Here is a 13,861-nt window from a genome sequence, read left to right as displayed (position 1 = left end):
AATGTTAATGGCTATTCACTTCTTAATACTATAGAGAACAGCTCTAAAATCATTTTGAAATAATGGTCCAATGTTAATGGCTATTCACTTCTTAATGCTATAGAGAACAACTCTAAAATCATTTAAAAATAACTCAATAATAATCTATTCAGTTATCAAAATGAACAAAACTCCTTTGCTTTCCATTTTCCCAAACTGTCTTTGGTGCCTTCCATATAGTTGGTGCTTAATCAATGTTTGTTGTATTTGAATTTGTTGGATTTTGCTCAGTTGTGTAAACTACAGTGTATATATACTAGTGTAAAAAGATATATCACTGAGAAAATTTATGATTGGCAAAGAAAGTAGGCTAGTTACATGGTGAGAGAGGTTGATTACAGACAGCTGAAGGGATGTACTGGTCTCTACTGAATATGAACAGACCTAGAAAAAGTCCTTCAGGGCATTAGGTGGATTTTTCCATACAGATTCTGTGAAAAAAATATGGCAAGAACCTGGCAGAATGATTGATTATAGTTGTGCTGTGATTTACACCATAGGAGTACCACTATTTTTTTTCTTTTTTGTTTTGTTTAGGCAATCAGGGTTAAGTGACTTGCCCAGGGTCACACAGCTAGTGAGTGTCAAGTGTCTGAGGTCAGATTTGAACTGAGGTCCTCCTGACTCCAAGGCCAGAGTTCTATCCACTGTACCACCTAGCTGCCCCAGGAATACCATTATTATTATTATGGATCCATTGAAATATTGGGACAGGCAAGAATCAATCAATCCATCTGCTTCTATTAAAGGCCTCTGTGCCAAGCACTGAGATATAAAAAGAAGAAGTGAAATCACCCCTGACCTGAAGGAGTTTACCTTCTATTAGGGGAAATAATATATCCAGAGTAAATATAAAGATTTGGGTGGGTGAAGGGCAGGGAGACATTGGGACAGGGAATCAAGGAATGTCTGATAAAGATATAAGTAAGGTTATTTGTGTTAACGATATGGTTATGAATTCTCTTCCTCCATAAGTACCTACGTGTGTTTCCTTTTATGAAAGTTTCTGAGGTGGGAGATAGAAGGTTGTGCAACGCTCTGTTTCTGATATTTGAACCGCCTATGTTTTTCATTTTTACAAAATATCACTATCAGAATCAGTTTACTAGTGGCTACAATAAGCTAGTTATGTTCTTGATTTCATGTTTCCCAAGATTCCAGACTTACTACAATCTCACTTTTATTGCTACAATCGAATTACTTTTCATCACCATAGGTCACCCCTGGATCTACTTGTGTTGTCTTTGGGCTGGGAGCAGTTGGCCTCTCGGTTATTATGGGCTGTAAATTGGCTGGTGCTTCCCGGATCATTGGAATTGACCTTAACAAAGATAAATTTGATAAAGCCAAGTCTGTAGGAGCCACTGAGTGCATCAGCCCTAAGGACTACACAAAACCCATCAATGAAGTCTTGAGCGAAATGACTGATAATTCTGTTGGGTATACCTTCGAGGTTGTTGGAAGCCTTGAAACCATGGTAAGTAATCAGCAAGTATACAGGCTTTGGGGGGAACCACAACTGAATAGTCAACCTCAGGTCAAAGCTAAGCAATGATAGAGTTCACCTCTCATTTGTTTGATTTATTTAAAAGAGTCCTTAGGACACAGATATTACCCAGACTAAAGTTGCATTTGTAGAAATCAGTTTCGATTGGCCAACAAGAATTAAGGAAAGATGTGCAAGTATTGGGCTAGTTTCTGGAGTTCCAAATCCAAAAGTGAGACAGTGCCTGTCCTCAAGGAACTTATATTTTACTAGAAGGAGATAATGCACATATGAAAGTGAGGGAAGGGAGTATTGGTTAGCTGAATCATAGGGAGTAAGAATGGAGCCATACATTGTCACACCATTTCCAGTGGCAATGGTAGTATTCACAACGATTATTGTTCTTAAAACAAGAGCGGAGACATAAACCTGGAAATATGGGCAGGGTTAGGTTCTTGGGGGAAGGGCAAATACCTAGATACCTGTGCCAGGTGTGCCTTAGTATCCTGGTAGAGATCTAGATACAATATGAAGCATGGTCTGGTGCTGGCTAGACACAGCAACTGATGGCAGTTCTCATTCATTCAATCACTGACCAGTATATTTAGAAACTGACCAAGAGTATTTGAAGTGTAAGATCAGCTTTATATTATTGAAGTAGAGGACTGCAACATTATCTTCTTTTTTAAAATTTAATCTAATTTTTATGTAAATACTATTTTATTTTTTCAATTACATATAAAGATAGTTTTCAACATTCATTTTTAGAAGGTTTTGAGTTCCAATTTTTCTCCTTCCCTCTTTTCCCTTCCCCCTCCCCAAGAGGGCAAACAAACTGATATAGGTTATACATGTATAATCATGTTAAACATATTTATTTCCACATTAGTCATGCTACATTATCTTCTATGAGTTAGAAGAGACATTAGTCTTAGTAATTAACACTCAGTAATTAATCAGTAATTCAAAGAAAATATGTACTTTCCTGAATAATAATAATAATAATAGCTAACATTTATATTGTGTTTACTATGTATCAGGTATGTGCTAAGCACGTTACAATTATTATGTCATTTGATTCTCACAACAACCTAGGAGATAGGTGCTATTATCATCCCTAGTTTATAAATGAGGAAACTGAGGTAAACAATGAAGTGACTTGCCCAGGGTCACATAGCTAGTAAATGTCAGAGGCTGAATTTGAACTCAGGTCTTCCTGGCTCAAAGTCAAGTACAAATAACTTTCAAAGTACTATTACCTCATTTTATTCTAACAACCACCCTGCCAGGAAGGTGCTATTCTCGTTCCCATTTTACAGATGAGGAAACCGAGACTAAGAGAGATTAAATGATTTTCCCTGTGTCACACAGCTAGTAAGAGGCTAGATCTGAACTCCAGTCTTTCTCACTTCAGGTCCAGCAATCTATCCATTGTCTAATGAAGAGAGAAGTAGACCCATTCGTGTGTCTTGGAAGAGCTTAACCAGCCCAGTGATCTACCTGAAGGGCAAAGGAGGGGAAAGGGGGAGCCAGGTGGTCACCAAAGACTCTTTTGGTGGTTCTATGTTCTTCCCAGGGAATCTTTGCCCTTTTACTCCTCCTTACTTTGCCCATCGGGATTTCTGCTTGCTCATATGTAAATCAACCTAGATAAATAGACCTTCATATTAGCACAGTGGACGCTCTCTCGGATTACCAAACAGAAATTGCAACCCCCTTCTGGAAGATGCTTGTTCTGACTCCCATTAAGGGTCTACGGTGTTGGCCTAAGGGTGGAGTTTGTAGGGAAGACAGCAATCAAGAGGGGATGTGCCAAAGTCCCTACTGATCGTTGTTGGTTAGGAAATCAATTTCCAATCTCACTGTTGATGCTCTTCAGTGACCTAGGTGTAAGTAACTCCTAATTAATAATGGTTGCCTGTCATCGATGGATGTTGCTTACCTCTTACCTAATGCCATTTAGGTTTATTGTGAGGGCAACTGATGGCATGCTTAATTAAACTTTTACATTAGTAATATGTTTGCACTAGGTATTATTAGTATTCAAAATAAATCTAAACAACTTCTGCAAAGTCCCTAGTGAACATTGCAAAGAATGATATTACTAAGCTCAGTAACCTAGTTTTGGCAAATACATGGAGAGAAAGACAGAGAGAGAGACAGACACAGAGAGAAGAAGAAGACGAAGAAGCAGAAGAGAAGGAGGGAGGAAGGGAGGAAGGAAGAAAGAAAAAGGAAGAAGAAAGGAAGAAAGGAAGAAAAGAAGGAAGGATAGGAGGGAGGAAGGGAAAAGGAACTAATACTTAGAAATGATCTACATTAGTCTCAGTTTCTTTATGGGAAGCAAGAAGTTTCCTCTTCAAGTATAAATGTGGTTTCTTTTTAAGTCCTGCATGAAAAATCAAACAAGAGAATTGCTCAAAGAGTTTCAGTATTGTTTTACTGTTGGTTTATCTTAAACAGTGTGGTTAGCGGCACCGGTGAACCATTGTGAAAAAGAAATTTTTAAAAATCCCAGCCTGGTGCTATAGAAAAAGGACTGAACTTTGGCCCACCATACCTGATTTTAAATCCTGGCTCTACCACATGCTACCTTGGGACCTTGGGAGAGCTGCTTACCTCTCTGAACCTCAGTCTCTTCATCTGTAAAATGAGGAGCTTATTCTCAAATGATCCTAAGGTCTCTTCTAGCTCTAAATCTATGATCCTATGACTCTATCTTCTGTTTCCTGCCTTCAGGGGGAAAATGTCTATAGCAGGAAGACCAAGAACTGCAGGGTCTTTACAATATTCAAAATGGGTTTCATTACACAAGAAATCTAAGTTATGTAAGCATGTGAGAGCATGCTTCAATTTTTTAGCAGATGATTCCTCATCTCTGGAACAGGCACTGTCCTTGCACCCGCCTCACAGAAATGCAAGTTTCCCTCAAATCACAGCTTAAATGCAGCATTTTTCATGTGACTTTTCCTGACTCCCCTAGCTGCTAGCACCTTTTCCCTACTCCAAAACCCAAATTATCTCAAATTACTATCTTTCTAGATTTTGTATACTTATAAGTGAATGTGTCACCCCCCCACCTCTATTCCCCCTCCACCCCATACACACACCTTGAATACAAGATCCTGAAAGGCAGGAACCATTTCATGTTTGACATACTCATTATTTAGCCTAGCACCTGGGAAATAGTAAGCTCTGAAAAGAAGCTTGCTGATTCATTAATTTGGGAGCCTGTACTAATTGGTGGCAATGGAGCAAGGCACAATTCTCTTTCCATTCTCATAGATACTATAAGAAGCACATTTTCTCCTTCATTTCCATGTCAGATTGATGCCCTGGCTTCCTGCCATATGAGTTATGGGACCAGTGTGGTCGTAGGAGTTCCTCCATCATCTAAAATGCTCACCTATGATCCCATGCTGCTGTTCACTGGACGAACCTGGAAAGGATGTGTTTTTGGAGGTATATGGTCAAGAAATGAGAGATATTTCATTCAGATATGTGCCAGAACTGTAAGGAGCACTGGGAATATAAATAGAAAAGGAACGGGAAAGGGAAGGGAAGATAGTCTCTTCTCTCAAGGAACTTATATTCTAATGGGGAATGATAACACATAGAAGAGAACTGGAAAAGGGGTAGGTGCAGAGGTAAGGGGTAATCCATAGAGCCAGGAGAGAAATGAGTATGGATGCATTGCTTCTTCATGAATAGTGGTCTTGAGCAGGGAACTCCCAAATCAGAAGAGGGTCACAGATACGGAGACATCATTAGAATGAGAAGAATGTTGGAAGAGGCTTGACATTCTGATGTTTTTTATACATTCCATGATCTCATAATATTTTAAGAAGCGTGTCAAAAAAGGGAAATTCTTTGAGTGACATTTAGAGAACTAAAGGAGAAGTATAAAGAAGATATCAAAAAGGAAAAAATAATTAGCTAGATCTTACACTGATTGCTCTCACTACTGTCACTTCTAACTCAAGTTTTCAAAAGGTTTAGTTCACTCTGAGTTAGTCCTTAGAAATATTTTCCTAGAGGGCATTTTTGTGACTATAAATAATGTTCATGTTAATTTTTATTGACTTCTTTTACCTCAATTTCACAACCAAGTATATATCCCTACCAGCCCATAGCCAGAGTTCTATCTCCTATAGAGAAGAAGAAAAAATAAAGGGGGTTGGGAGGTTCACTAAATCACCACGTTAACCAATTCCAACACTACAGGAGATGTTTTACACTCACGTTGTTCAGTTCTGTCCATCTCTTCGTGACTCTATGGTCCATGGGGTTTTCTTGGCAAAGATACTGGAGTGGTTTGCCATTTCCTTCCCCAGGAGATTAAGGCAAACAAATTAAGTGACTTGCCCAGAGTCACACAGCTAGTAAGTATCTGAGGCTGGATTTCAACTCTCTTCTTCCTGACTCCAGGCCCAGGACTCTATCCACTGAACCATCTAACTGTCTCAACACCCATGGTCCTCTACAAGGAGGAAGGAGAGCTGTGTTTTCTCACCTCTCTTTTGGAACCAAGCTTAGGCATTTTAATCATAAAGCATTCCATTTTGTATGTGTATATTTGGGGTGGGGTGGGAGGTGTTCTTTTTATTTGCATTGTGATCATCGTATATCATTTTCTTGGTTTTGCTTATTTTTCATTAGCTCACATATGTCCTAACATGATTCCCTATAATCTTCACATTAATCATTCCTTACAGTGTCGTAATATTCAATTACATTTATGCTCACGGCTGGAAGTTCTGGTTTGCTCTATCATTCTGTGCAATGTCTATAGGGCCGTGCACATTTCCTAGACTGCTAAGCAGCATTTTTAGTTCCTGAATTAGAGTAAATAAGAAATTATAGAAGTCTGTAGCTGCATCCATCCTAAGGGAGATGAGTTGACCACAGTAGTAACTTCCATTTATACAGTGTTGAAAAGTTGCAAGGCACTTTCCTTACAACCATCCCTTGAGATAACTAATACAAGCTTTATTCTCTTTTTTAAAATGACACAACTACAGCTCACAGAGGTTAAGCAACTTGCCCGTTGTCATTTTCATAAATAGCAGGTCCTGAGTTCAAAACCAGTCTCCTGCCTCTAAGACCAGCATTTTTTTTTTTTTTCTTGTCTATCCTGTTGTCCCTGACAGATCAGTACAGGCTGAGCTTTACTTTGCTGCTGCTGAAGTGGGTAGGGAGTGGGTGGGACTGAGAGGAGGTGTCATTTAACATGGAACAGGCCATATTGTGAATCCTGATCTCTGTTCAGTACCATTTTAAAAGTATCCATATCACATTATCTTCCCCATCAAATGTACCACCTCTCCTATCTTCTCTATTTCTATTAATTTCTAATTAATTTCTAATAATTAATAATTCTAATAATAAAATAAAAAAATAATTTCTAATAATTTCTATTAATTGATTTCTATGAATAACGCACACTTGAAGTCTCAGAGAGGCAGCATAATATAGGGCATGCAGCACTGGACTTATTTTGAGAAGATTTTGGTCCCAGTTCTTGCTTTTCTAATAGTTAGGCCATTTTCATCTTCAACCTCTAAGAGACTTCAGTTTCTTTGTCCGTGAAATGAGAGAGATGACCTCTTCATTCTGTATTAACTCTAAAAATTCTATAATCCTAGTCAATACTTTGTAACACATATAAAAAGCAATTTCCATGCAAAAAGAAAATCTATACTATTTGAAATAAATGATAAAATGGGAGAAAAGGGAAAGTAAGATACATGAAAATTTAACCAACCCTACTCCCTAATTACCTGTCTTGTTATTATGGGCCTGATATTCTTTGAGTTCAGTATATGGTTAAGTGAAGCATTTATGGCATCCTTGCCCTTGAGAAACTTACAAATTCAATGTGTGTCAGTTTCCCTAGACACAAGGGTCCTGGATATACTTCAGGGATCTTTGTGACTCAGATTCCCACCTCAGTGATCTGGGAAATTTGGTATATGACAGACCCAAAGGGTAATCACCAGCTACCCCTACAAATCAATGAAAATTTAAGGCCTTGCATCTGAGTCTAAAGAATAAAACCTTGAGTAACCTTCTCCCTTAAGAGATTTGTATAGTTCTGTACTCGGCCAGTATCACCAGTCATTCCTTCCCATCAATGTTTCCACTTGCTGTCTTTGCTGCTCAGCTCTCCTAAGCTTCCAGCAGGTAATGGTCATTTCATCATTGGTACACAGTCCCTAGTGCTTAGTTTTCATTCTATTAGCTCACTATCTTCTATAGTTTGGCAGGTCTGTTGTCTCCCAGCAGATGGCACTGGTCTCCTTTCCTAGGGGACCAGCTCTATGACATTGGATTGCACAAAAAGTCTTAAAATTTAACTTAACATCTCAAAAAACTCATCCTTCCATTATTCTTAAGTTTTCATTATTACACAGTTTCCTCAGTGCCAAATTTCACATAAGAAGGCTCTGGTGAATTGTAACAGATAGAAGAGTTCTTTATTCTTCTGTTTCGTGAGTGGGTCTCTGCCTTCAACCCCCAGGTAGGCTTATAGTCAGTTATTACTGTTTGCCTTCTCCCTTCTTTAGCATCCAGGCAATATCTCTTCTCATCTGGTTTGCACTTCTTACTTGATTTCAAGGTTTAGGGTAGTATCCTACTTTCTCCCCAATTGTCCTTATATTTTTCCACTTTTTAGGTTAGCTGGTGGCATAGTGAATTAAAGCACTGGGCCTGGAAACAAAGACCTGAGTTCAAATATGGCCTTAGATACTTACTAACTCTATGACCTTGGATAAATCACTTAACTTGTATTTGCCTCAGTTTCCTCAACTGTAAAATGGGGATCACAATAGGACATACCTCACAGGGTAAGGATCAAATGAGATAGCATTTGTAAAAAGCACTTAGCATAATGCCTGGCACATAGTGGGTGCTGTATAAATACTTAATCTCCTCCCCTTCTCTCCCTAACTGGAATGAGTTGTTCACATTATCCAGGGTTCCTTTCTAAAACAGCTACAAGAAAGTCGGGGAAGAACTCCCAGTGATCACAGGAGAATGAGAGATTGAGTTGTAGTCTCTGTTATCTGATATGAATGGAAGAGAAAAGAAAAGGCTAACTTCCATCTCTAGTAGATGGTGATGATATTGCCCTAACTTACAAGATTATTGGAAAGATCAAAGTCTATGTAGATCATTTTCTAAATTATAATGCACTTTATAAAGCTCTACATAAAAAGGAAACTAGAGACAAAACCCACCAAAATAATGTCAGTTCATGAGAGTCTGGTGCCATTTCAAAGACAAAGGATGGAGTCCTAATTCTGACATTGATTAGTTATGTGACTGAAAGCATTTAGCTTTCCTGAACCTTAGTTTTCTCAACATTAAAATACTTGTGCAATCAGTCAGTCAATGAATAACCTTATTAAGTACCTAGTATATGCCAGGCACTGTACTAAGTGCTGAGAATACAAAAAAAAAAATGGCAAAGGATAGTGTCTACTCAAAGAGGTCACTACACCATCTATGCAGAATAAATTAGAGTTAATCAATAGAGGAAAGGAACTAGCATTAAGCACAGCATGAAGGGGAATCAGGAAAGACTTCTCATAGAATATGAGATTTTGGCAGGGAAATTAAGAGAGCCAGAGAAACCAGGATGCAGAGAGGATGAGGGAGATTACCCCAGGCATGGGGAAAGGCCAGTGGAAAATACCCAGACGGAGTGCCTCTTGTGAGGAACACTTAGGAGGCACTGTTACTGGATCACAAAATGGGGGTGGCTGGAGAAGGGGGAGTAATCACTAAGTATGTTACCAAGTTGTTTTAATATAAGCATTTTGTACATTATAAAGATCTATATAAATGTGAGTTGTTATTTCTATTACCTAAACTCCAAAAGGACATGATCAGTATAGAGTGAAGTTTCTCAGAGGGAATAAAACTTTTGTTAGTTGGTAAAGGACAGTATGGTCCTCCCCACTTTACCCTTTTCTTGCCAAAAAGATATTTTATATACTTCAAGAATGTCATTAGATTTTTTATTAAAAAAGATATCATACAAAATAAAGGTTATCATAATTAAGTCTAAAGGGAAATATATTTAAATGTTCAATAGATTGTTAGTTCTATTCATTTGGGTATGAAACCAGTGCAGATGGCAACCACCTCTCCCCACATGCACACACACACACACACACACACACACACACACACACACACACACACACACACACACATATTCTCATCCTGTGCAGTTTCTTACCCATTTAATTCTGTAAGTCCTGTTTAGCCAAGGCAATCCACCTAGTGCTCTGAAGGACCATGGAAATGTGAAGTCTTTGTGCAGAAACTCATCGCTTTCCTTCACGCTCCCCCTGCCCCCATGCCTCTCATATAGTAAGTACTTAATAAATGTTTGTTCACTGACTGATTTTTAAAAATACTGATACTTAATTTTTTTAAGGTTGGAAAAGCAGAGATGACATCCCAAAACTAGTGTCTGATTTTATGGCAAAGAAATTTGACTTGGATCAGTTAATAACCCATGTTTTACCTTTTGACAAAATCAATGAAGGATTTGATCTACTCAACAAAGGAGAGAGGTATGTGTTTTATTTTGGTCATACCAAAAAATGCAATTTGTATAATATGGTATTTATAAATCTGATCATCTTGTACACACGATATTTTTCTATTTGAGCCTTTCACAAAATAAAAATCTTTGTAAGATTAATATTACATTATCCCAGATGAACATATATTTTTCTTGGTACTTTCTACTTTTTTTCATTTTTTGGGTCTATTAAGTCCTATTTCTTTCACAAAATTGGAGCTCACTTAGATGATGTCACCTGAGTTCAGTGTAGTAGAAAAGATGTTGTAGAGTCAAATGATCTGGGTTCAAATGCCAGTCCTACCTCTTACCAATCATGTGACTTCATAATTGGCAAGTCACTTTATGTCTCTGGGCATTACTTTCTTTCTCTGTAGAGTGATGGGGTTGGCTTTGATGATGTCCAGAGTCTCTGAGTTATGCTCCTATGGGGTAACTTCTGATGTATTTACTAACTCTAAGAATTATTGATGTTATACCCTGATATTCCCAGGAAGATTAACGTGAGCATGGATGCAATGGTGAATGACTTGGTTTTTATTTAAATTTTTAAAAATTAACTCAAATCTGCTTTTTCTCCTTTTTTTCTCTCCACCCAAAATTGAAAAAGGAAAAGTAAAACAAAACCTGGCAACAAACATGCAGGGTCAATCAAAATCAATTTTTCTACTGGCCATGTCCAAAAATTTTATCTCAGTCATTTGTACTCTGAGTTTATCACCTCTCTGTCAGGAAGTGGGTGGCATATTTCATTGTGAGTTCTTTGGAATTGTATTGATCATAGTTGTTAAGTCTTTCAAAGTTGTTTTTACAACATTGCGGTTATTATATGAATTGTTTTCTTAGTTCTGCTCGTTTCACTACATGTCAGTTCATAAAAGTGTCCCAAAGTTTCTTTGAAACCGCCTCCTTTCATTGTTTCTTACATCATGATGCTATTCCATAATATTCATATACCATAACTTGCTCAGTCATTCCCTGATTAATTAGCTCCAATTTTTTTCCAATTCTTTGCCATTACAAAAGGTGCTGCTATAAACATTTTTGTACATAAAGGACCTTTTCCTCTTTTTGGGGTGTAGACTTATGAGTGATATCACTGGCTCAAATGGTATGCACAGTTTAGTAACCTTTCCCAGTCCTTTCATTTTACAGAAGAGGAAACTGAGGCTCTGGGAGACCAGGAGAGTGGCCAAGCCTGGTCTTTCTAGTCTAGCCTAAAGGCCAGCAATTCTGAGGACAGAGATTCTCATTTTGAATATCAACATTCCACCTGCATTTAATGGCATCTCATGTAGGAGACTATTATCTCTTATTTGAATGAAAGAAGAGGAAACCGATTTTTATAAGAGTTACTGATCTATCCCAGTTCCTCTTCTCTGCCAAGAGCATCAGGGACTGTGCATTGTATTTTCCTGGAGAGCAATGGCTCATGGGATGATAGATTCAGCTATGGCATAGCCTCTGGGCTCATCTGTCCCAAACCTTCCACTTTACATGTGTGGAAACAGCCCTAGTTTGGGATCTAAAATGTGTCACTAGTTACAGATCTTGAGACCAGTAGAAACGGCATCAGGACTCACTTACCACTACATCTCCCAGGCTTCTAAGGCTTCCCACTGGGCTTTTCCAGTTGAGTTTTCAGGTCCACCATTTTTTTTTAAAGAGATACTACATTTACTATCTATGTGCATACTAGTTAGGAAGGCACACCATAATTTTAATCAGGACCTGGTACTATGTCACTCTTTATTAGAAGATTGAGAAACAAGATATGAACAGGATCTTACATTTTCTATTTCAGCATTCGATCAGTACTTCTGATGTGAGCTCCTAAGAGACAGGAGGTACGTGTGGATGCATCAGCAGCTGGCTCTTTCTCTGATATTTCACTTTCATATAATTATGATGGGACATGTGTGTTATCTCTTGTGGATTGAACACAAACCAGAAATTAAGTACCTTGGAATAAATAAGCTTTTCCAAAATAAGGGATTAACATGTCATTGATACAGTTCATTTTACCTGGGGTAGTAGCAAGGTATTAGTGTTATTTTTTTAATTTGTAGAAAGTAGGTTATCTTGGATTAGAACACCAATAAAAGGCATAAATTCGTTACTTTTAACTGAAGTAGAAATTTTAAGTGGAATCTCAATTTTCTTGGGTAAGAAGCAATAAGAGCTTTAAAGACTATTCCTCCAAGGATTCCCATCATCTGCTTCCAGGAAACTAGGCTAGGCATTGGATGGAGTTGGATGGTGCTACAATAAAACTCTGGAAAGACTTTTAAAGTTATATTTACTACACAGAAAGCCTATACCTGACTTCTTTCTTTTTTCCCTTTATGTATCAAAGGAGGTGAACTTTTTTTAAATACACCTTTTAAAAATAAATTTAATCTGTTAAGAAACACTATCTAATCACATGATAGTTTATTTGCTTCCATTTGAAATATGTGGGTATGTATATATGCATATATATATATACATACACATACTACATACACAGATATATGTATGTTTTAATTTAAAAAAAGCATATGATACATTTCGGTTCAATTCAACATGCCTTTATTAAGTCCATTCTCTGTGCCAGGTGCTATACTGGGTACTGGGGATACAAAAGCAAAAATGAAATAATTCTTGCCCTCAAGGAGCTGACTTCATATGCTTTGCATATGTTCCCAATTCATTCCAAAAGGCATTGTGAAATAATTTGGTGGAAATGAAAAAAGAGAGTGTGGAATTAGTGTGGAATTATTTCTACAAGGACTGACTCTCACAGAAAAAAAAAAAACATGCCCTTTCACCTTTTTGAATTGCATGCTGAAAATAGTCAGCATTTCATTCTGACAATTTCCAAATTAATATATGCATACAAATTCTTCTGGATGGGGAATTAAGCATGATATTTTCACAGACCCCTGCCCATATAGAAATTAATCCATCCTAACACCTTTTTGGTATAGTATTTATGTGCTGTAGAGGATTTTGAGTACTTTCTTGCTTTCCTATTTTGAGAGATATGGCATTTTATTCATGTACACGTTTCCTTCACTAATGAGAGCACACTCATCCGACACTGTATTGGTTTCTATGGACTACCAATACTTTGATGATGCTTAGCTAAAATGGTCCTCAGTTGATAGCCCCAAGGCAGAGTTTCCAGCTTGGTGAGACCTACTAGGGAAGAAGTGATTATAGAACCCTGAGTCATTTTTGCACTGTAGTGAAGCACCCAAGGGGGGCTCTAGTATATACAGTTATCCTTTCTTCATCATGGGGATTTGGGGCTCGATACCCCCACGATCTGAAAAAATCTGCATAAAATTATTGTCCCTTCCATTGTATCAGAGAAGAATTCTGAATTTTTTCTTTTTCTTTTTTTTAGCCAGAGATAAAATTTATTAGAACACAGGTTGGGGTGGGTGAGATTTTAGGAATCTGAACTATTGTGACACTCATATTGACAAGCGGGACAGAATTAATCTGAGCCAATGGCCAGACTCTTAAGGAATCTAAGCAATTAATGGTGGGGAGGGGGAGAAACAAGATCAACCTTATATACAGAAAGACTGTGGGAAGGATCTAGGAGTGGCCAAGTAGTCTGGGGTGACTGGGAGGTAACAGAGAAGGACCCAGAAAGGCCGGGTGCCCAGGGGAATCCCAGGGACCTGGGCAATGTGGAAGGGGTAGACAGAATCAAGGAGTGGCAGTCTAAGGTGAGGCCAGGTGCA

The 13,861-nt window shown here is 38.0% G+C and overlaps 1 protein-coding gene across 2 annotated transcripts in view; it reads left to right on the top strand.

The window, feature by feature from the left end:
• LOC114036732 (alcohol dehydrogenase class 4 mu/sigma chain-like) overlaps positions 1-12,474 on the top strand; it is a 28,964-nt gene extending 16,490 nt beyond the window's left edge. Inside the window, exons 6-9 of one of the 2 annotated variants that reach the window (XM_027853407.1) lie at positions 1,256-1,516; positions 4,852-4,987; positions 9,975-10,113; positions 11,929-12,474. In XM_027853407.1, coding sequence (XP_027709208.1) covers positions 1,256-1,516; positions 4,852-4,987; positions 9,975-10,113; positions 11,929-11,953 — 561 coding nt within the window. In that variant the 3' untranslated portion in view covers positions 11,954-12,474. Of the gene's footprint in view, positions 1-1,255; positions 1,517-2,939; positions 3,487-4,851; positions 4,988-9,974; positions 10,114-11,928 lie in introns of those variants that run through there. The other variant, XM_027853408.1, reaches the window with a different exon arrangement.
• The last annotated feature ends 1,387 nt before the right edge of the window (positions 12,475-13,861 follow it).

Source organism: Vombatus ursinus, unplaced genomic scaffold (assembly GCF_900497805.2).
Source record: "Vombatus ursinus unplaced genomic scaffold, bare-nosed wombat genome assembly UNPS02009975.1, whole genome shotgun sequence".
NCBI lineage: Eukaryota > Metazoa > Chordata > Mammalia > Diprotodontia > Vombatidae > Vombatus > Vombatus ursinus.
The sequence above is the reverse complement of the archived record's forward strand: the minus strand, read 5'-3'. Positions and strand labels throughout refer to the sequence as shown.